The sequence below is a fragment of the Callithrix jacchus genome, chromosome 9, assembly GCF_049354715.1.
Source record: "Callithrix jacchus isolate 240 chromosome 9, calJac240_pri, whole genome shotgun sequence".
NCBI lineage: Eukaryota > Metazoa > Chordata > Mammalia > Primates > Cebidae > Callithrix > Callithrix jacchus.
In genome coordinates this window covers 101674799-101696679 of record NC_133510.1, presented here as the reverse complement: position 1 = coordinate 101696679, position 21881 = coordinate 101674799, and the positions used below count along the sequence as shown (strand labels likewise).

At 42.5% G+C, this 21881-nt stretch overlaps 1 protein-coding gene and 1 non-coding gene across 9 annotated transcripts; both read right to left on the bottom strand.

The window, feature by feature from the left end:
- Positions 1–4131: 4131 nt before the first annotated feature.
- SLC25A3 (solute carrier family 25 member 3) lies at positions 4132–12470 on the bottom strand. Of its 8 annotated transcripts, none has more exons than XM_035257360.3 (8): positions 12428–12470; positions 11984–12144; positions 10580–10704; positions 7594–7773; positions 6787–6968; positions 5790–5962; positions 4565–4675; positions 4132–4478 (listed from the first exon to the last, which is right to left on the bottom strand). In XM_035257360.3, the coding sequence occupies exons 2-8, from the start codon at positions 12138–12140 to the stop codon at positions 4318–4320; spliced, it is 1089 nt and encodes a 362-aa protein (XP_035113251.1). In that variant the 5' UTR covers positions 12141–12144; positions 12428–12470; the 3' UTR covers positions 4132–4317. The 8 variants fall into 8 exon arrangements, with proteins under 8 accessions (XP_035113251.1, XP_009002663.1, XP_035113252.1 ...); XM_009004415.4 differs by lacking the exon at positions 10580–10704 and adding an exon at positions 10286–10407; XM_035257361.3 differs by having other exon boundaries at positions 11984–12140.
- LOC118144694 (small nucleolar RNA SNORA53) lies at positions 6034–6280 on the bottom strand. Its single transcript, XR_004729444.2, has one exon. It is a non-coding gene; the product is annotated as a small nucleolar RNA SNORA53 (small nucleolar RNA).
- Positions 12471–21881: the final 9411 nt, after the last annotated feature.

Here is a 21881-nt window from a genome sequence, read left to right as displayed (position 1 = left end):
TCAGGTCACACCTTAATAACCAGGAGATTCATAAACTTATCAGTGGTGAGGTTAACATCTCATGCACTTCTATGAACACCTCTGAGAATGTGAAGTCAGGGCTGGCTTGTAAAAGACAAATGATTCCACAGATAATGTTTGAACTTTTATTTTTTAATTTTTACAAGATGCCAATAGTAGCAGGCTTATTAAGGTACATTATTCTTTGATATTTCAGGAAGGCACAGTGTTCAACTGTGAACTACAGAGTCGTGTAAGTTTAAAATCAAAGTTTGTTTCTCAACCATGTAATATCCAGGATTTTTTACAATTACTTTGAGATTTTACATCAGTAATGCAATGAAAATTGCAATATGATTATACATTTTTTTTTTTTTTTTGAGACAGGTTATCACTCTGTCACCCAGGCTGGAGTGCAGGGCTGTGATTGTAGCTCATTGTAGCCGCAAACTCCTGGGCTCAGGTGATCCTCCTTCAGCTTCCTGAGTAGCTGAGATTACAGGCAGGTGCCACGTTGCCTGGCAAATCTACTTTTTGTAGAGACAGGGGTCTCACTTTGTTGCCCAAGCTGGTCTCCAACTCCTGGGCTTAAGTGATCCCCCGACCTGGGCCTCCCAAAGTGCTGGGATTACAGGTATGAGCCACTGTGCCCAACCTGATATACAATTTCTTTCTGAGACAGAGTGTCACTCTGTTGCCCAGGCTAGAATACAGTGGTGTGATCTCAGCCCACTGCAACCTCCACCTCCCAGGTTCAAATGATTCTCCTGCCTCAGCCTCCTGAGTAGCTGGAATTACAGGCATGCACCACCACACCTGGCTAATTTTTGTATTTTTAGTAGAGATAGGGTTCGTCATATTGGCCAGGCTGGTCTCAAACGCCTGACCTCAAACGATCTGCCCGCCTCAGCCTCCCAGAGTGCTGGGATTTCAGACATGAGCCATTGCACCTGGCCTGACATACAATTTCTTATGCCAATGTATAACTCCTAATTTAGCAGTGACTGCTATGCACTTCATTAACATTATGGACATTTGTATCCCAAAAATCATATAGAAATGTTACTTTTTCTTTGAGACAGGGTTTCACTCTGTTGCCCAGGCTGGAGTGTAATGGGGTAAACATGGCTCATTGGAGCCTCAACCTCCCGGGCTCACGCAATCCTCCTGCCTCAGCCTCCCAAATAGTTGAGACTGCAGGCATGTGTCATCACACCCCCACCCCCTAATTTTTATATTTTTTTGTCTATGTTGTCCAGGCTGGCCTCAAACTCCTAGGTTCAAGGCATCCTCCTACCTCAGCCTTCTAAAGTGTTAGAATTACGGGAGTGAGCCACTGTGCCCAGCCAAAAATATTAAACTCACTTTATAGTATGGTTTCAGAACAAGGAACAAATAAAATTAAAAATTAAAAAATAAAATATGGTTGGCCAAGTGTGGTGGCTCAGCCCTGTAATCCCAGCCTTTGGGAGGACAAGGCAGAAGGCTCGCTTGAGCTTAGGCATTCAAGACCAGTCTTGGCAACATAGCAAGACCTCATCTCTGCTAAAAATAAAAAATATTAGCCAGACATGGTGGTTCACACTTGCAGTCTCATTTATTCAAGAGGCTGAAGTGGGAGGATCACTTGAGCCTGGGAGATCGAGGCTGCAGTAAGCTATCATCGTGCCACTGCACTCCAGTCTGGGCAACAGAGTGAGACCTTATCTAAAAAATAAAGTAAGTATGGTCAAAACAGGCCAGACAAGGCACTACCTGCAATCCCAGCCACTTTGGGAGGCTGGTGCAGGAAAGCTGCTTGAGGCCAGGAATCAAGACCAGCCTAAGCAACACAGCAGGACCTATCTGAAAAAACAGGAACAAGTAGTGGCACATCCCAATCATGTCAGCTAACTGGAAAGGCTGAGGCAGGAGGATCACCTGAGCCCAGGAGTTCAAGGCTGCACTCCAGCCTGGGCAACAGAGCAAGAACCCTGTTGTCTAGAGAAAAAAAAGTCAAAACATTTCATAAAACCTCCACACAATGGAAGTTAAGCTGTTACTCTTCAATTTCATTGCACCTATCAGAAGGCATAATTTCATATCAGGATTCCTTGACGTTTTAGCCACTCTGAAACTATTTGATCCTGCAAAGTTACTCTGCAATGCTATCTTGTCCCTGAATCTCAACATAATTCAACTATCAATTTCACATATTCTTATTCCACTGGGTTCTGCTTTATAAAATTGACAGTAGACATTTCATTAAAAAATAAAATGTAAAATAAAAAATAGAATGTAAAAAGAACCCCAATACATATATTAAAATTTCCTTACTAGAATCTTTTAGTATAATTTAAAAACCTGAAATGAAAATTCACCTCTTTAAGTGGGCCTTACTTGGATTTTGAGGATGAAGTGGCTCTCTCAGAAATAGCTTTGAACTGTAATTCTAGTAACTACAGATGGCAAGCACTCTCCATAGCTTGAACACAGCATATTTTATATCAATGCCCACACAAAAAACCTCTATTTCTTAGGAAATAAAACTTGAATCCTGATTGGCAGAACTGCCTCAGTGAGGGCTGGCTGAACTGCATACCCAAAATGTTTTACATCTATGGTACACTTTCATGCTGGCTGCACCAATGCATTTCCACTTGCCCCTCTTATAATTTGACTGGCATTCCTCTCAACAAGAGGTGGAGACTGTGTTCCTTTTTTCATGAATCTGGGATTGGGTCTCTGAGACTTAACACTGTTGCAACCAAGAGTATGGTAAAAGTGATATTATGTGACATTAAGTCCTAAAAAGCCAACTATGCCAAGTTCTATTGGAGCCCTGAAATACCACCTAAGTCCAGCTGTCCTGAAGCCACCGTGCTAGAGACCTTGGGGAAAGATATCACTAACAGGGAGATGCACAAAGAGCATTCTTCCAGCTCAGAAGTGAAAACTTTCTTGAGACTCAGAACCAGAAGTGATACTCCCGAGTTCCTGACTCACAGAAAATGTATCTTACACCATTAATCTTTGGATGCTTTGCTAACACAGCAATAACTCACGTACAGTTGATACTGCTAAGCACCACAGCCACCACTTGGTTGGGTTCAGAAGACACCCCACTCTACCTTTTTAAAGTTTAGTCCAAATTTGTACCTACAACTCTTCCTTTTTTCCTGCAGCACAGGTAAAATAAGGTTGGATCTTTAAACAAGTTCAGGCAATGATGATGTAAAGAAGCTAACACAACTAGCTGCCCTGGCTTCTAAACTGAGTTCACTGACCTTACTGAGTTTGTAGAAACATTTCTCTCCTGATTAGAATCTCTGAAAAAGGTTTCTTCCCCAGGCCATCTGTATGTTTTATGCAGGGATTGTTAACCCCACCTACTATTACACCCAAGGACTTTAGGTAGTGTTTGAAAAACAGCTTGTTATATAATACTAAGCTTTTTCCCCCCCCCCAGTGGTGGGCTGTTATTACAAGATTGAGCTTTCATACTTCCTAACCAAACTTATGGGGAATCTAAACACAAAAACTAATTTACTTTCTAGGAGCTCTTTAAAAATGGGTTTAAGACTAATCAAATCTCTTATCTGAGACAGAATGCTTTTTTCTCCAGTGGCATTCATCTAGTTCAGCTGTCAAGCGTACTTTTCTTGAATATACCAGACTGAACATAGGGTTAAAAAGTCAGATGTGTGTGAAGAGAATTAGGGTACCTGAAATAGTTTTCAGCTGTCAATCACTTTGGTCCTTTACTATCATTCTAAGAATCGGCCTACCTTGGGTTACTTTGTATTACAAATGAGGATTAGCAAACTCATCAACATAAAAAAAAGTGTAGTACATGCTGCAAAAATGTAAGTATATACTGACATTAACTTGCCAAAATAACCACAAATGATTATACATATTTAACTATAATTAAATCAAGTTTTTAGAAATTTAAAGTCTGCTTCCCTAAAAATACAGGAACTTTGTTGTGTGATAAAACTTGAGACATATGACAATTTATGAACAGCAACTGATATATTCAACCAACAATGGCCTGTTTTGTATTTTTCCCTTAGCTTATACTTCATTCTTTCCAACTATTTTAAAGCTAAATCTTTTTTTAAAAAGTTTTTAAAATAAGTCACAGGCAAATCATGAAGAGTTGGGTTTATTTTAACAGTAAATTTGAAACTCTTGCCTTAAGCAAGAGTATTACAGTAATTATATCAGGAATAGACAATAGACAATTTCCTACACTGTCAAATATATAAAAGTTCCTTTGCACTTTCTTCAACACTGATCAACAAGCAGATTCAGTCCACATTTGCTTTGATCTATCTACTGAGTTAACCCAAGCTTCTTCTTCAGAGACTCTGGCATCTCAGGTGGAGGAGGGCGAGGGAGCCTGAAGTAGACCTTCACGGAGTCATAGATAAACCACTGTAATGCAGTCAGAGTACCAATCATGATGATACGGGCAAACAGTCCCTTCCATACACCTGGTTCAAACAGGAAACACAAATGAAAAAATGGAACATATCCAAAACTGCTGTTCTTTCTTTCAAGAAAAAAAACATCATCCTACCTTTAAATCCAAGTCTCTTGAGGACCTGAGAAGCACTGCTACCTTTTTCTTTATTCAACACAGATACCACAGAATCAGCAGGGTGAGAAACAATTGCACAAAAGACTCCAGCTAGAAAAAAGATCCCATACAGTGCCAGTTAAAAATAAAAATTCACATAGCCAATAATAATTTTTCTGACTTTAAAATAGTTTTTTTTAGTTCTAGAATAAAAATCCCACTCAGGGTGAAATGGGTACAGTTATCAAGCCATCTACCTTATGTAAAACAGAACAATCTTTTTTTTTTTTTCCAGATTTTAGTCAATACTTTCTGTATAAAATTCGGAATAAACTAAACCAAGCTGGACGCGGCAGCTCATGCTTATCATCCCAGCACTCTGGGAGGCTGAGGCAGGTGGACCACGAGGTCAGGAGTTCCAGCCAGCCTGGCCATACAGTGAAACCCCATCTCTACTAAAAATACAAAAATTAGCCAGGTATGGTGGCGCATACCGGTAGTCCCAGCTGCTCGGGAGGCTGAGGCAGGAGAATCACTTGAACCCGGGAGGCAGAGGTTGCAGTGAGCAGAGATCACACCACTGTACTCCAGCCTGGGCAACAGAGTGAGACCCCATCTCAAAAAATAAAAAAAAAAGAAAAAAGCTGTACTGAAAAATGGAACTTGTCATGTCAAAACAAAAAAAGAAAAAAATACATTCCCAAGCCTAATAATGACATCCCATAAAACAACCCTTTTAGAAACTAGTTAGCAAGTATTTATGAATCCTAAAAAGCATATAAAATGTTACAGGAAGATAAAACTGCTTTATAGGCCGGGAGCGATGGCTCACGCCTGTAATCCCAGAACTTTGGGAGGCCAAGGCACGCAGGATCACCTAAGGCCAGGAGTTCGAGACCAGCCTGGTCAACATGGTGAAACCCCACCTCTACTAAAATACAAAAATCAACCGGGTGTGGCAGTGCATGCCTGTAGTCCCAGCTACTCAGGAGGCTGAAGCAGGTGAATGGCTTGAACCTGGGAGGCGGAGGTTGCAGTGAGCTAAGATCATGCCACTGCACTCCAGCTTTGGCAACAGAGCAAGACTATGCCTCAAAAAAACAAAAACAAAAAAAACCTGCTTTGTAACCTTTGGAATATTTTTCTCTCTCAAAAAAGGCCAATAATGGAAATTATTATTAATCAGTAATTTCAGTTAAGTGTGTTCTAAGTAATTCATTCATACCTATGTAACCTGCTACAAATGTTACAACCAGCTGCTCTGGCTTTGAACATTCACTGCGGGGCTTGGGAACCACAAACTTGTACAGTGCTTCAACAGTACGTTCAAAGCAGGCAAACTTCATCATGGTGTATGGTATCTGTCTCATCCAGAGAGGAGCAACCCCCTTGTAGAATCTAGGAAATCAAGAGACTTGTTTTACCCAGTTGCATATACTCATCTATCAGAGATTTTCATTATTAACAAAAGTGTCCGCACACAAGTCGAGTCCTGATAGTAAAAAATGGCAGCATAAGTGCATGTCATTTCTATCAGAACCTTAGACTAACATGCAGGTATATTTCTCTCACATGCCAATGACTCAAGCACCTTTGACTACACAACCAAAAAAAGTTGCTGGATGTTTCTTTAACTGGAACCACAAGAAACAGTAGGTTTACAAGTAGAACTCAGTTCAAGATTCATCCACAAAGGTGGATCTAAGGAAGCATGTTGTGGTCTGACTACACAGAAATTCTTAACTGTGAATAGATCACAAGGATTCTAACAAGCCCTCCCTAAAAGTTAATAGTAAAGGTTTAGGCCAAATATCGAGTCATTTGTAGACTGACAAATGATCCTTACTTTAGGAAAAAAAAAAACCTCAGTCTGGGGCTCAAACCATGTATTAATTTATCTCTAACTCTCAAGTTTATGTTCTATATACAGGTAAATAAACATTAAATATTATAATAGTCCTTTTCAAAAGCCTGGTAGGTTTAATGCTAAAAAATTAAGTTCACAGCCAGGCATAGTGGCTCACACCTATAATCCCAGTACTTTGGGAGGCCCAGGCAGGAGAATTGCTTGAACCCGGGAGGCAGAGGTGCGGTGATTCAAGATTGTACCGTTGCACTCCAGCCTGGGCAAGAAGAGCAAAATTGTGTCTCAAAAAAAAAAAAAAAAAAAAAAAGTTCACTGAAAATAAGTACTTCTATAGTATAAATTTGTGTTTACTTACGCTTTTAGACCTTCTTCCTTATACATTTTGGGAGCTGCATCCCTCAAAGTGTTGGCATAACCTGGCTGGGTTTGAATTCGAACCTTAGCAGCTTCCATAGGAGCCAGGGCAATGTCAGCAAAGAACTCAGCACTGGCAGAGGCAGCCAAATATAGTGATGTGCGCCAGAGATAAGTATTCTCCTAAAATCCAAAACACAAGGAAGGATGTGAATTGCTGTTGTGTTGGTTTTCAATTGAAGTGACAGTTCTAGAAAACTAAACTCAGACATTTTATAAAGTAACACATGATGATATGGAATATATATGTGGTCTCATAACCTCATTAACCAAACGTGTCTGGTGAACAATGTGAACGTTGAAAAAATAAATGTAGCTGGGCACAGTGGCTCACACCTGTAATCTGGCACTCTGGGAGGCTGAGGCAGGCAGATCACCTGAGGTCAGGAGTTCAAGACCAGCCTGACCAGTATGGTGAAACCCCATCTTTAAAAATAAAAAATAAAGTATCTAGATACCATGAATTAGCCCTGGAACCACACAAAGGAGTCCCAAGAGCCCTTCTCTAAAAAGTTCAAAATCCAACTAACTTAGAAAACAAGATAGTATATGAAAAAGAGAACTGTAATTTAATGAAATACATTTTATTTCTCAACCTGTCTCTGCTAAAACAGGCTTATGATTTAAGACATGCTGCTCACTCTGTAAGACCATTTTCTTCAATGCTAAAATAAGGCAGGACAGAAAATCCAAGAACCTTTTCGGTCTTAAACACTCAGAACGTTCAATTTCAAAGTTAATTACATACCTCTCCAAGCATGTTGCTATACAAGACTTTAAAGACTTCATAAAAGCCAAACTTGCAGAGCCCTTGCAGGGAATAGCCAATGAAAGTCGGAGCCCATCCTTTGGCCAAACCACGAACACCATCCTCCTTAAGTGTGACTGAGAATCCGTTAAATATGCCCTTGTACTTTTGGGGGTCCACCTTTATTTAAAACAAGAAAAAAAAAAATTAAATGCACCAAACAGCTAACATAAAAACCTAACATGAAAATCTGATCTCATGATGATTTTTGTTTGGGTTCTATAATAAACTTCAGCAACTACACAAAAGGTAAATACAGTAGCCCCCCCTTATCCAAGGGTTCATTTTCTGTGTCTTCAGTTACCCAAGGTCAACTGACATCTGAAAATATTCAGATATTTTGAGTGAGGAACTACATTCATGTAACTATTACAGTTTATGCTTATTAACTGTTAATTAGTTATTGTTAGTATTTTACTGTGCCTATTTATAAATTAGACTTTATTAAAGATGTGTATGTATAGTAACAAAGTAGACATTGGGTGTGCTACTGAGGTTTTACACATTCACAGGGAATTTTGGAACACAGCCTGTGTGGATAAGGGGGAGGACTACTGTACAAGTTCACTGCATTATCAGCTGATTATATGTGATTACTTTTTAGTAGAGACGGGGTTTCACCATGTTGCCCAGGTTGGTTTCCAACTCCTAAGCTCAGGCAATCCGCCCACCTCAGCCTCTCAAAGTGCTGGGATTACAGGTGTGAGCCACTGAGCCCGGCCTCTATGATTACTTTTATAAATAGAAACTTTTGGCCGGGAGTGGCCACGCCTGTAATCTCAGCACTTTGGATCACCTGAGGTCAGGAGTTCAAGACAAGCCTGGCCAACATGGTGAAACCCTGTCTTAAAAAAGTAAGTAAATAAAACTTCAAAAATTAATAAATAAATAAATAATAAGGCTGGGCACGGTGGCTCATGCCTGTAATCCTAGCAGTTTGGGAGGCCGAGGTGGGTGGATCACCTGAGGTCAGGAGTTCAAGACCAGCCTGGCCTTCATGGTGAAACCCCATCTTAAAAAAATTAATAGAAACTTTTGTCCACTAAGGTCTAGCTTTCTGTGTCAAATCTAAGTCTTGCAGTGACAGTTAAGTAGGTAAAAAATTTCAACAAAAATACATAATAAAACTGATTCTTAAGACATTGCTTACTACTCAACTCCTACTTTTTTGGGTTTTCTTTTTTGCCTTACTCTGTCACCCCAGCTGGAGTGCTGTGGTGTGATCTCAGCCCACTGCAACCTCCGCCTCCTGGATTCAAGCGATTCTCCTGCTTCAGCCTCCCAATTAGCTGGGATTAAAGGCACCTACCACCACACCTGACTAATTTTTGTATTTTTAGTAATGACAGGGTTTCACCATGTTGGCTAGATTGATCTCAAACTCCTGACCTCAAATGGCCTGCCCACTTCAGCCACCCAAAGTGCTGGCATTCCAGGCGTGGGCGACTATGCCTGGCCCACTTCCCACTACTTTTTAAAAGCTACCAGCTAGATAACAGATATATCAGTATTCCTAGTGTATGCCTAGTTCTTTCTTTTTTTTTTGAAATGGAGTCTCACTCTGTCACCAGGCTGGAGTGCAGTGGTGCAATCTTGGCTCACCGCAACCTCTGCCTCCTGGATTCAAGTGATTCTCCTGCCTCAGCCTCCAGAGTAGCTGGGACTACAGGTGCCTGCCACCACATCTGCCTAGTTTCTTGTATTTTAGTAGAGACAGGGTTTCACCATGTTGGCCAGGATGGTCCCCATCTCCTGACCTTGTGATCCACCTGCCTCAGTCTCCCAAAGTGCTGGGATTGCAGGCATGAGGCTAGTTTTTTAAGTAGCTTATAGCATAAAGTTTTATGAACATTAAACAAACTAAATACAAGTTTAAAAGTTTAAAAAAAAGCACATAAACTAAATTCACTTCAAGAGATATTCATAAGATGTTTTAGCAAAGGTACAGTTCATATCCTATATATTAACTACTGGCGGGGAAAAGCTTATTTCACTATTTCTGCCAGTACTATACTGGCAGAAGGTGGTATACATCACCTTCCTCTCTCTCCTAATATTTCAAATTCCTTTCTCTTTTAGGTAAGTAGACTTCTAATCCTGTTTGGAACAAGTAAATTTTTGTCTTATTATTTTTGTTTCAATAATCTTAATTAAAAGATGTGCAAATTATTTAAAATTTTTATGTAAATATACAAGAGGCTAATCAGACAAAATTTTCATATTAAGATATTAAGAGAATTTTAAAGCAATCTACATGTGCTCTTTGCCTTGGTCTTATTAGTAGATAAAGGACATCATTACTTCACATAATACACAGACTTGTTTACCCATTCCAACACACAGCTGATTATTCAGGGTACTAGTAAGCTTGAAGAACTCTGGCCAGAAGTGAAGAGCTGCAGCAAAGAGCCATTTAAAGCCAGAGTCTAAGAGTGAATAATTTACTCACACAAAAATGTACTGGATTTAAAACACTAATTAAAATGAAGACCACAAATTTAAAAAAACTCTAGTTTGGTTTCTCACTGAAGTTTCTAGCAGTTGTGATGTCTTCAAATTCTCATTTGTGAAGTGCTTTAAGATTTAATTGAAGTCACATGAAAGATACTTTCAATGTTATCTCAATACAAACCTGCATACGGCATTTCACTAAATCCAGGGGAACGACAGCAGTGTGTGTCAGACCACAACTTAAGACCCCACCAAAGCCACACAGTGCATAATACTTCGCGGAGCCAAATTCACAACTGTACTCTGTAGTAAGAGAAGACACACCATGCATTTTAATATAAAACTCATGTTACTGGTCATAAACTTACCTCCTGGACAGTTAGGTTTCCACACAGCTTGTTAGTAGATGACTATATCTTACAACTTAACAGTCAGTCATGCTTCAATATGCTCTAGTCCAGCATGCAAAACAAACCTGCATTCTGCATTTAACCAGATCTAGAGGAACCAATGCTGTATGTGTTGTGCCACAGCTAATAATTCCTCCAAGTCCACAAAGGATAAAGAATCTGCCAGATCCATAGTCACAGCTATACTGCTCTGTTTGATTGGAAAAAAAAAAATCAAGTAAGTATTTCTTCAGAGACGACTAAGGCCACTGGAAGGAAAGAAAACTGTTTTCCGGTGAAATATTGTTATCACAGCTGAGTAGCTTTGGCCACAATTAAGTGGCTTAAAAAAAATTCACTGCCAAAACCAGATTATTTAAAAATTATGGGGGTTCTGTATCTGATACCTTAATAACTTGTATTCTGCCATATTAATTTTGGAAAAAAGGATTAGGCATTAAGGGCTTTTACAATTAAAGTCAAACTTTGAATTATTAGCCACTAGTAAGAGCACACTTCAGAGTACAAATGAAACTCAGAAAGTAATGAAACTCGACATGTAAAAGGCTTGCAAACAACCTCAAAGTTTATCCTAGCCACTAACCAATACTATTCCCACTTACAAACTCCTATAACATAAAAAAACAGGTACATATAAATTCCTGCAGTCAAATACATTTAACTCACAAAGTTAGCTTTAACTTTTAAACTGAAAGACAGAATGATAGTGTAAGTAAGGACTTTTAATCCATACTAAAGACATAACAGAAGCACATGAATGATTTAAAGAAAAAAAAAAATCTTTGGGTTTTACAGGCACAGGGTAGGTAACACTCTCAGGACTCCTACAATTCGGTTTTCGGTTCCTCTGTATGCACATACTTCACTAGGATTTAAAACACAGTTAAGTTAAAGCCCAGGCCAACCACCAAAAATCCCAAGAGATAATCACACCAAAAGGATGCCCATCAATCATCTCCTTTCTATTGCCTATGTAGGGCTGTAAGCTGCTTCCTCAGTTATCTCATATGCAATTAAGCGCAAAAATGACTGACCTGGAGTCGACGAATATAAAACTTAGGAAAGGATGATATTTAAGAAAACTAAGGCCAAATCAAAGGACAGGAAATAGTAGAACTATGGGTGGTTAGGAGTTTGGGAAGGAGACTATCCAGTACTTGGTCGGCTGACCAAACAGGCTCACGACAGAGAAGATAAGGAGCTAGTCACGGCCTCTCTTCCCTCAGGGACATGGAGGTCACGAAGGGACACTGAGCCTCAGCCCTTCCACGCCCTTGAGGGAGGGCCAAGGATCGGACACCCGCCTAGGGTGGACAAGGCCGATATCCCAGGGCAAGTAACTGGGCGCCGTACTACGGTGGACGGGGCTGGACTCGTCCTTCCCTGTCCTCCAAGCCGGGTCCAGGCCTCCAAGGCTGGGCGGACCACGAGTACACCACGCGACTGTATTGGGCAGGGTCTGATCTCACCTTCCACGGCAGCGGCTGCCAGGTTGCGAGGGCGGCGGGGCTGGCCTGTGGGCCCCGGAGGGCTGCTGCGGAGGTCCGCGAAGCCATCGTGCACCAGCTGCATGTGAGGCGCGTTGAAGGGGTTCGCCCGCGCTAAGTGCGCCACGGACGAGAACATCTTTCTGGGAAGACGGAGCGGCAGTTAGAGGATAGGCAAGGCGCCAGTTAATGTTACCGGTACCCTCGGACTCCAACCGCGGCCTTTTCCTTCCCGCCTCCGCGCCCTTGAAGAGGTCACGGAGGCCTTCGAAGGCGGCTGCTCCCTGCTGGGCCCACCGCCAAAGCAGCGGCCCCACAGGGGCTCTAGGCTCGGCTCCCCACACCCGCCACAGGGGAAAGCCCGGCCACACTCACTCCCTAAGATGGCGATCACCCAACCACTCCCTGGGAAAGGTTGCTGCTCACAGAGGCCGAACGTCCTCCCGGCCCTAAGATGTGTGCCCTTCGCGCGTCGTCAGCGTGACGCACAAGTCCGTCACTGCAAGTACGCGTCACCCATTGGTGGAGAAGAGCTACGAGCCCGTATCGTCATCGCGTTCTCCTAGCAACCTTATTCCCGCCCCTGCCACCCCAGCTCTTCCGGCCCGGTTTCTGCGGCGGAGGATTTGTTCTGCGCAGGCGCGCGTTCCGGGTAGTTTTTTTTTTTTTTTTTTTTTTTTTTTTTTGATAGGGGTTAGGCACGGGCTCTCTTGCCCTACTCGCTTTGTCCCTTCACCTTCAGGTGTCTCTCGTTGACCCCAGGCATCAGTTATCTAAAGTGAATCACATTATCTAGTAGTCACTTAAAAAAAAACAAAACAAAATACGAATACTTGATGATATATTTCGGTGTTGGTGTTAGAACATCACTGCAGTATTTTGGATCACAATTTCTGCCATTACAGTACTTTTTATAAGAAGTTCCATCCATTGACATTAAATAGGTATGTCTGCATTTTTCATCAGACTTCTGGAGAATATTTTAAAAGGAAATGTGCAGTAAGAAGTCTTAAGACAGCTTGCCGCTTTACCACTATAGTCTAGAACACGTTGAAATAGAACACGTTGAAACATTCAACACCTGAGGTGTTACAGGGATGAACTACTGAAAGTGACTGATGGTAGATGGTGCTGTGTGTGCTTAATACATTTAGGAAGGCTTCATTAAATTCAGCTCAACAGGGAGGGGCGTAGTTTAGTTGCAGAGAGTTTAACAGGGGTTCAAACCGTTAGACTTTGGTTCTTATATTTTCCCAGCTCTTGGCAAAGTAACCTTGGGAATTTACTTCATCTCTGTGAACCTGTTCCTTAGATGTAAGATTGGGGTGGGACTGGACTCATAGGTTCACACTGGTAGTCACACATGGCCTTACACTTAGTTTAATGCTCTGATGTCATTTTGAATTTTATTATTATTATTATTATTATTTTTTGAGATGGAGTCTTGCTTTGTGCAAGGGCGCCATCTCAGCTCACTGCAACATCCACCTCCCAGGATCAAGCGATTCTCCTGTCTCAGCCTCCAGAGTAGCTGGGACTACCACCGTGCACCACTACGCCCGGATAATATTTGTAGTTTTAGTAAAGACGGGGTTTTGTCATGTTGGCCAGTCTGGTGTCGAACTCCTGACCTCAGGTGATCCACCCGCCTTGGCCTCCCAGTGTGCTGGGATTACAGGCATTAGCCACCATGCCCAGATTGACATTCTTAATAAATATATGAACAAGGGGCTACACATTTTTTATTTTGCACTGAACCCTGCAAATTAAGTGGCTGGTTCTGGACTGGAGTAATACTTATCTTGCAGTCTATGAGAACTCAATGAGATAACATCTATAAGTCTAAAGAAGATGTTCTCTTTAAAAAAAAATTAGCTCTAGGTGGGGCACGGTGGCTCACACCTGTAATCCTAGCACTTTGGGAGGCCAAGGCAGGCGATCACGAGGTCAGGCGTTCAAGACCGGCCTGGCCAATATGGTGAAACCCCATCTCTACTAAAATTACACACACAAAAAAATTAGCTGGGCGTGGTGAGGTGTCCCTGTAGTACCAGCTACTCGGGAGGCTGAGGCAGAAGAATCACTTGAATCCAGGAGGTGGAGGTTGTAGTGATCTCAGATCATACCACTGCACTCCAGCCTGGGTGACAGAGCGAGACTCTGTCTCAAAAAAAAAAAAATTAGCTCTGAGGCTGCAGCTTCATGGCAGTCTCTTAGCAAGCCTACCCCAGACCCAGCCCTCTGGCCCAACTAACGTCCCAGAGTCCCAGGAAGAATTCCAGAGTGGAGGGCACAGGACGGGAAGTCGTGATAGATAAAGTTAAGAAAGTAGGCCAGGCGTGGTGGCTTCTGCCTGTAATCTCAGCACTTTGGGAGGCTGAGGCAGGGGAATCATGAGGTCAACAGATTGTGACCATCCTGACCAACATGGTGAAATCCCATCTGTACTAAAAATACAAAATTAGCTGGGCGGGTGGCGCACACCTGTTGTCCCAGCTACTCGAGAGGCTGAGGCAGAAGAATCGATTGAACCTGAGAGGCAGAGGTTGCAGTGAGCCAAGATCAAGCCATTGCACTCCAGCCTGGACGACAAGAGTGAAACTCCATCTCAAAAAAGAAAAAAAACAAAAAACAAAAAAAAAGTTTAAAAAAGTACACTAGCACCTGATTGTCCAGGGCCTCAAATACCAGACTGAGGAGTCTGATCTTATATAGACAAAGGCAGTCATGGAAGGGTCTGGTCTTTCTCTCTTTTCTCGTTAATTCAACTTTATGTTACTAACTCTAATTTAAAAATCCTTTGTCATGAAAAAAACAAATATTATATAAAAATATATAACTGTAGAGTATCTTTCTATTCCCTTCCCCCAGCACCAGATAATACTGTGTCCCCTTGCTGCACAATTTTTCAGCTGGAACAGCTGATACCCTTCACCATGGGGCTGCATATGCTTGTGGCTCAGAACTCAGAGAAGTTGATCTAGAAGATCCAGTGGTAGCTGAAGGAGCTGCAGGCCAAGCTTCTACCCCATGTAGGAGCTGGGGACCTTCAGAATGTAATGACTGTTGCTCCACTTTTGCCTTCCAAATTGCATGGATTTCTCTTATAGCTAACCTTAACCGAAAACTATACAGGGAAAAGAATCTAGGAAATGTGGTTCTAGCCTAGCTAAATTGACACAATAAAAAAGCACCACAGAGCTTTGCAGACACCACTGCCGCCAGGAGCCATGGTCAACCCCACCGTGTTCTCCGACATCGAGCCCTTGGGCCGTATCTCTTTGTGCTCTCACTGCAGTTCCCTTTGGGTTGTTTTCCTTGTTCCCTTCCATGACTAGCTGGACTGCAGAGTCAAGTTTATGATTATGAAATTAAAACTAAGAGGTGGGCGGATCACGATATCAAGAGATCGAGACCATCCTAGCCATGATGAAACCCCATCTCTACTAAAAATACAAAAATTAGCCAGGTGTGGTGGCACGCGCCTGTAGTCCCAGCTACTCCGGAGGCTGAAGTGGAAGAATCGCTTGAACCCAGGAGGCAGAGGTTGCAGTGAGCCGACATTGCGCCACTTCACTCTGGCCTGGTGACAGAGCAAGACTCCGTCTCAAAAAAAAAAGAATTAAAACTACGTAACAACAGCAAAAAAAGCACCACAAGGCCGGGCACGGTGGCTCACGCCTGTAATCCCAGCACTTTGGGAGGCCAAGGCAGGTGGATCACGAGGTCAAGAGATCGAGACCATCCTGGTCAACATGGTGAAACCCCGTCTCTACTAAAAGTACAAAAATTAGCTGGGCATGGTGGTGCGTGCCTGTAATCCCAGCTACTCAGGAGGCTGAGGCAGGAGAATTGCCTGAACCCAGGAGGCGGAGGTTGCGGTGAGCCGAGATCGTGCCATTGCACTCCAGCCTGGGTAACAAGAGCGAAACTCCGTCTCAAAAAAAAAAAGCACCACAGTCTGTTGTCAACATGGCATCAATGAACACCTCTTGTAATGATATTTAACTTCCAGATAAAAACTAAAGAGCAAAGTCAGGCCTAACCTAACATGATGCAGCTGTCCTTTAGACAATTGTGAACATGCTATTTCTCCCCAGAAAAGGATACAAAATCCTTTTGTCCCTCTTTGGGTGATGTTACCACAGCAGGTATGGACTAAGACAAGGGGCTTGGCCTCCTTAATATTCAAGAGGCTCTGGGCCTCTGACATGACACAAGTAGGGAAATTTCCTGAAAGACCGTTAACTCTCCACTGTGGAGATTCAAATCAGACTTCTGTTCACCAGATCAGGAGTCTTTTCACTTACACATAACTAACTTATTAGGCTGTTCATTTATTTTAGTTCTAAGGACACCATGATCCATCAGGCAATGCCAAAGATCTCTGCAGATCAAACCATTCTGACTGTTGCTTCTGTTGTCCATTATAGTAACCATGCCTGGACTGGTCTTTGGTAAGTAAAGATCACCCTCTATCCTAGAAGCCCACCGAATTTAGGGAGCCCCAGTTTAATGATGGCAATTCTCATCATCATTCCTGGTCTACAGTGAATGGCTACTACATAGAATGCTGGGGTTTTTCCTATGAATGTATTTCTCATGCCCTTGATAAAGGATTGTCCTCTGGACTCTTGAGAAAATTAGGAGGTAAATGAGAATATCTTAAAATAATAAATCTATTCCAGCATTGTAATCTTTCTAAACTTTTGGACACTATTAAAGAAAACAATGATTCTGACACTTGTTCAGATTTGGCAGATTTTATTCAGAACTATTATGATAGATGTAGGAAGAGCTGCAATAGGGTTTTGCAGTGGGTGAGAGAGATTGGGCTCCACTACAAATGCAACAAAAATAAGTGGGAGTTTATAGCCAAGGAGCAGGATGCGGGGAGAGTGCCAAGGTATAGAAAATTACTAAAAGGGTACGATAACTTGTGCTAAACAAATCTAATAAGATTCTTGCAGAAGGCAAACCAGAGTGATCAGATATCACCTTGGGGAAAGTGGAAGATGAAGAATTTGATCAAATATGGAGGGTGATCAGATATCAAGGGTGGGGGATTCTTGCTATGACTGGGCTTTTGGTGGGCATGCCCCAAGATGGGGCCTAGTCAAAAAAGGTTTCAGAGAAGCCTGACTAAAGTTAGATCAAGGAGAGTCTTTGTCAATACCTTCCTATCTGGTATATCAAGGAAGTCTGACTTTTTAATTCCATTTAGTATAGGCCACCATTGAATTTAAATTTCAGTCAGACCGTTAGAGTCAGTCCCAGTCATTTGAATGAAAACAATGCATTGAGACACTCTGCGTACTGTACCCATATTAATAAATTTGGCTTGATCTACTGTTATATTTCTTCTATTCTATTTTAGTTTTTGCTGCCTATCAGATTACCCCAAAATGATATGAAGGCGATCTGGCTGTGACATCTGTCACCCCATCGACAGTCAGGGTTGCTTCAGCTGATCTGGTTGCTTAAGCTCATGTCTCCTTCTTCCCTCACTGCTCCTTGTGCGTCCCTCCCAAAGCCGTGCACTGGGTCAAAGAAGATGACCTTTTCCCGATAGAGGAGGACTATTCTTCAGTCAAAGGTATATAAGTAGCTATGCTCCCCTGCTAGAACCTCCAAACAAGCTCTCAAATTACCCCAAAACTTATGGGCATACAACAAACACTTATCAGCTCACATTTTCTGAGGGTCAGGAAAGTGGGTGTGGCTTAGTTGGGTGGTCCTGGCTCAGGATCACTCATGAGGTTTTAGTCAAACCATCAGGTGGGACTGGGGTCTTTAGAGAATAGACCAGGGCTGCGGGATTGGCTTCCAAGCTCTCTGACTTGGCTATTGGCAGAAAACTTCAGTTCCTGGACAAGTGCTCCTCACCACAGAGCTGCTCATGACATTGCTTCCTCAGAGTCTGTAAATCAAGAAAGAAGGAGAGCAACCAAGGCAGAAGCTGCAGTGTCCTTTTTAACCGAATCTCAGAAGTGACACACCATCACTTCTACTGTATTTTATTGGTCACACAAACCAATCCAGATACAGTGTGGGAAAAGAGGTGGGTATTGGTGGGGCCGTCCTAGAGGCTGACTACGACACACCCCACCCAACATTCTCAGTCTCCATCCCCACGTATGTTTCTATTAATAGAAATCTCACACACCTTTTTGTTTTTGATTTTGTTTTTTTTTTGAGACAGAGTCATGCTCCATCACCCAGGCTGGAGTGCAGTGGAGAGATCTCAGCTCACTGCAACCTCCGCCTCCCGGGTTCAAGTGATTCTCCTGCCTCAGCCTTCCTAGTAGCTGGGGTTACAGGTGCACATTACCACGCCTGGCTAATTACTGTATTTTTAGCAGAGACAGGCTTTCTCCATATCGGCCTGCTAGTCTTGAACTACTGACCTCAGGTGATCAGACTGCCTCGGTCTCCCAAAGTGCTGGTATTACAGGTGTGAACCACCATGCCTGGCACACTCTTTTTATCTTACCCTCTAGGGCCTTCTTCTGTAATGGAGTCTAGAAATAATGAGAGGTGATAACAGTAGTTTTGAGAAGAATCAGCAGATCCCATGAGGCAACCATCTCAGGTGAAGGCTTTATAAGTATCACAGGGATGAGGAAACTAACCTCCTCGGACAGTAGAGGAAGGGCTTCTTTTACTGGCAAAGGAGGCTCAACAGAATGTAGGAGTTCTGACTGGGCATGGTGGCTCATGCCTGTAATCCCAGAACTTTGGGAAGCCGAGGCAGGTGGGTCTCTCAAGTCCAGGAATTAAAGACCCACCTGGAAAACATGGGGAAACCCTGCCTCTACCAAAAAAAAAAAAAAAATTAGCCAGGCATGAGCCTGTAGTCCCAGCTACTCAAGAGGCTGAGGCAGGAAGATCACTTGAGCCTGGGAAGCAGAGGTAGCAGTGAGCCAAGATCACGCCACTGTACTCCAGTTTGGGTGACAGAGACCCTGTCTCAAAAAAGAAAAAAAAAAAAGAATACAGGGGTTCATGATCCTAGTGTCATCATAATTTGTCCAGGTGTCACTATTCCAAAATTTTGGGTCTCACCTCTGCTCAAAAAATTGCCCTAACTTTAACTTGAAACACTATGAGATTGGGATTTCAATTTGCTTTGTAATTCAGAATTAGATTTTGAGTTTGATTTTTAGAAAGTACAACATTGCAGATACAGTAAAGCAATCAAGGCTTTCTGGTCCTTTATCTGATGTTTAACTGAGAAGTTAAAGCCCTAAGCTTATCAGTTTTTTTCCCCCAGTTATCCAACATAATTAGACTAATCCAACCAACCCAAAGAATTCACTTGGTCACCCAACACCTTGCCTTCTTTAGGCACTGGATTACAGGTAATAATTTAAGAAATTGTTTTTGCTAATGCATGCCATAGACAACACTGTTGCCTTTATCACTGACTAAAGCTTGTATTATTCCCTTCCTGTATTTGCAAGGCTATACTCTCTAAAAGTCAAACTCAACATATGAGTTACAATGCAAAATGAATTTCCAATCTCATAGGGTCTCCTTTTAAAATTAGGGCGTTTTTTGGAGGGAAGGTAACATTCCAAATTTTGGAATAGGGTCACATGGCAAGGTTATGATGACATCAGGATCATGAATCCCTAAATTCTGTTGAGAATCCTTTGGCAGTAAAAACACCCCTTCCAGACCGGTTGTGGTTGCTCACGCCTGGAATCCCAGCACCTTGGGAGGCCAAGGCTGGAGGATCATGAGGTCAGGAGCTTGAGACTCGCCTGGCCAAAATGGTGAAACCCCATCTCTACTAAAAATACAAAAATTAGCTGGTCATTAGCCAGGCGCAGTGGCTCACGCCTGTAATCCCAGCACTTTGGGAGGCTGAGGCGGGTGGATCACCTGAGATTAGGAGTTCGAGACCAGCCTGACCAATATGGTGAAACCCCTTCTTAAAAAAAAAAATTAGCTGGGCATGGTGGCAGGTGCCTGTAATCGCAGCTATTTGGGAGGCTGAGGCAGGAGAATCATTTGAACCAAGGAGGCAGAGGCTGCAGTGAGCCAAGATCACACCATTGCACTCTAGACTGGGTGACAGTGCAAGACTCCCGTCTCCAAAAAAAAAAAAAAACAACCCAAAGAAAACAAACAAAAAAAAACCCACCCTTATTTCTTTTTTTTATGTTTTATTTTTTTAAAGACAGTGGCGTGACCTCAGCTCACTAAAACCTCTGCCTCTTGGGTTCAAGCCATTCTCCTGCCTCAGCCCCTCAAGTAGCAGAAATTACAGGTGTGTGCCACCACACCCAGCTAATTTTTGTAGAGATGGGGTTCTGCCATGTTGGCCACGCTGGTCTCAGATTAACTCCTGGCCTCTAGTGATTTGCCCTTCTTGGCCTCCCAAAGTGCTGGCGTTATAGGTGTGAGCCACTACAGCTGGCCAGCCCTTCCTTCTTTGAGGTTAGTCTCTTCTTTGTTAAATCTGTAACGGCCTCCCCTGAGGTAGTTGTCTTGCAAGGTGTTTAAATATAATGAGATCAGAGAACCAATCCAGATAACCCAGAACAAATTCAACGAACCCATTCCTAAAGCTTTGTTCTCCTGGAATTGTGTCCAATACCACTGTCTGTTTCAAGGTGACTTGAAACATTATCCTGTTTCAAAGTATGAGCATTGTAAGTCATGTGGAATAAGAAACTTTTTTTAGGGGTTAGGTCTCATGAAATTGTGAGTGTGGGAAAAGGTCTATGTAGGAGTCTAATATCTTTGTGTCTGGTATTGGTCTTGAAATTTTCATAAATCAGTACTGCTTACCATTAGGAAGAAAAGCTACGCATGACGTGAACGTGGGCAGGAACAAGCTGGAACCCACGAAGAGAATCTGGATCCCATGGAGATAAACTAGACTGGCATCTGTCTCTTACCACGTACACCTCAATGAGGCAGATGCCTGCAAGAGCCTGGTGCAGGTGCTTATAGGAGCCATGCGCTGCACCTGTGCCTCACCCAGACATGCAGAAACTGAAGATCCAGGAGGAGCTGCAAGAATTCTAGACTCAGCTACTGCCCCACACAAGGGTGAGCAGCAGATGAGCAACAGTGTGCATGAGATGTGCCTAGTGGCCTGGACTGACCTTCAGACTGCAATGGCTGCTGCTTCACTTCTGCCTTCCTATCTTCACAGATTTCCCTGTGGCCAATCCTAATCCAGAACCATATTTGAGAGATTAAAGTCAAGGTTGTTAGAATTTGAGATGTTAGGACATTCAAGTGAAACTCTGCCAACAGACATGTGTAAACTTAGAGCTACAGATCAAGGATGAACTTGTAGGTTTAAAGATCATTCCTAACATGGAGTATAACAAGAAAATCCTTAAATAATTCCTGGTACAGCTTTAGCAAATTATGCAAGGCAGACCAAAGCCCCTCATGATAACCCTTTTCATATCTACTCTGAGAGAAAAAAGAGTAATATCCACTAACACTTTCATTTATTGTTTTTATTATTATTATTATTACTAGGAATCTTGTTTGTTTGTTTTTAGACTGAGATTCACTCTGTCATCCAGTTTGGAGTGCAGTGGGTCAATCTCGGCTCACTACAACCTCTGCCTCCTGGTTTCAAGGGATTCTCCTGCCTCAGCCTCCCAAGTAGCTGGGATTACAAGTGTGGGCTACTATACCCAGCTGATTTTTTGTATTTTTAGTAGAGATGGGGTTTTACCATATTGGCCAGGCTGGTCTTGAATTCCTGAACTCAAGTGATGTGCCTGCCTTGGCCTCCAAAAATGCTGGGATTACAGGTGTGAGTGACTGCGTTCAGCCGCCTTTTGTTTGATTTTTTCTTTCTTTTTTTTTTTTTGAGATGGAATTTTGCTCTTTCACCCAGGCTAAA

Coding starts and splice junctions, on each gene's coding strand:
- SLC25A3 (XM_035257360.3), bottom strand. CDS start 12,140: ATGTTCTCGTCCGTGGCGCACTTAGCGCGGGCGAACCCCTTCAACGCG. Junction 6,969..7,593: donor ATAGCAACATGCTTGGAGAG/GTATGTAATTAA, acceptor TTTGGATTTTAG/GAGAATACTTATCTCTGGCG. Junction 4,676..5,789: donor ATTTGTAGCAGGTTACATAG/GTATGAATGAAT, acceptor TCTTTTTTCTAG/CTGGAGTCTTTTGTGCAATT.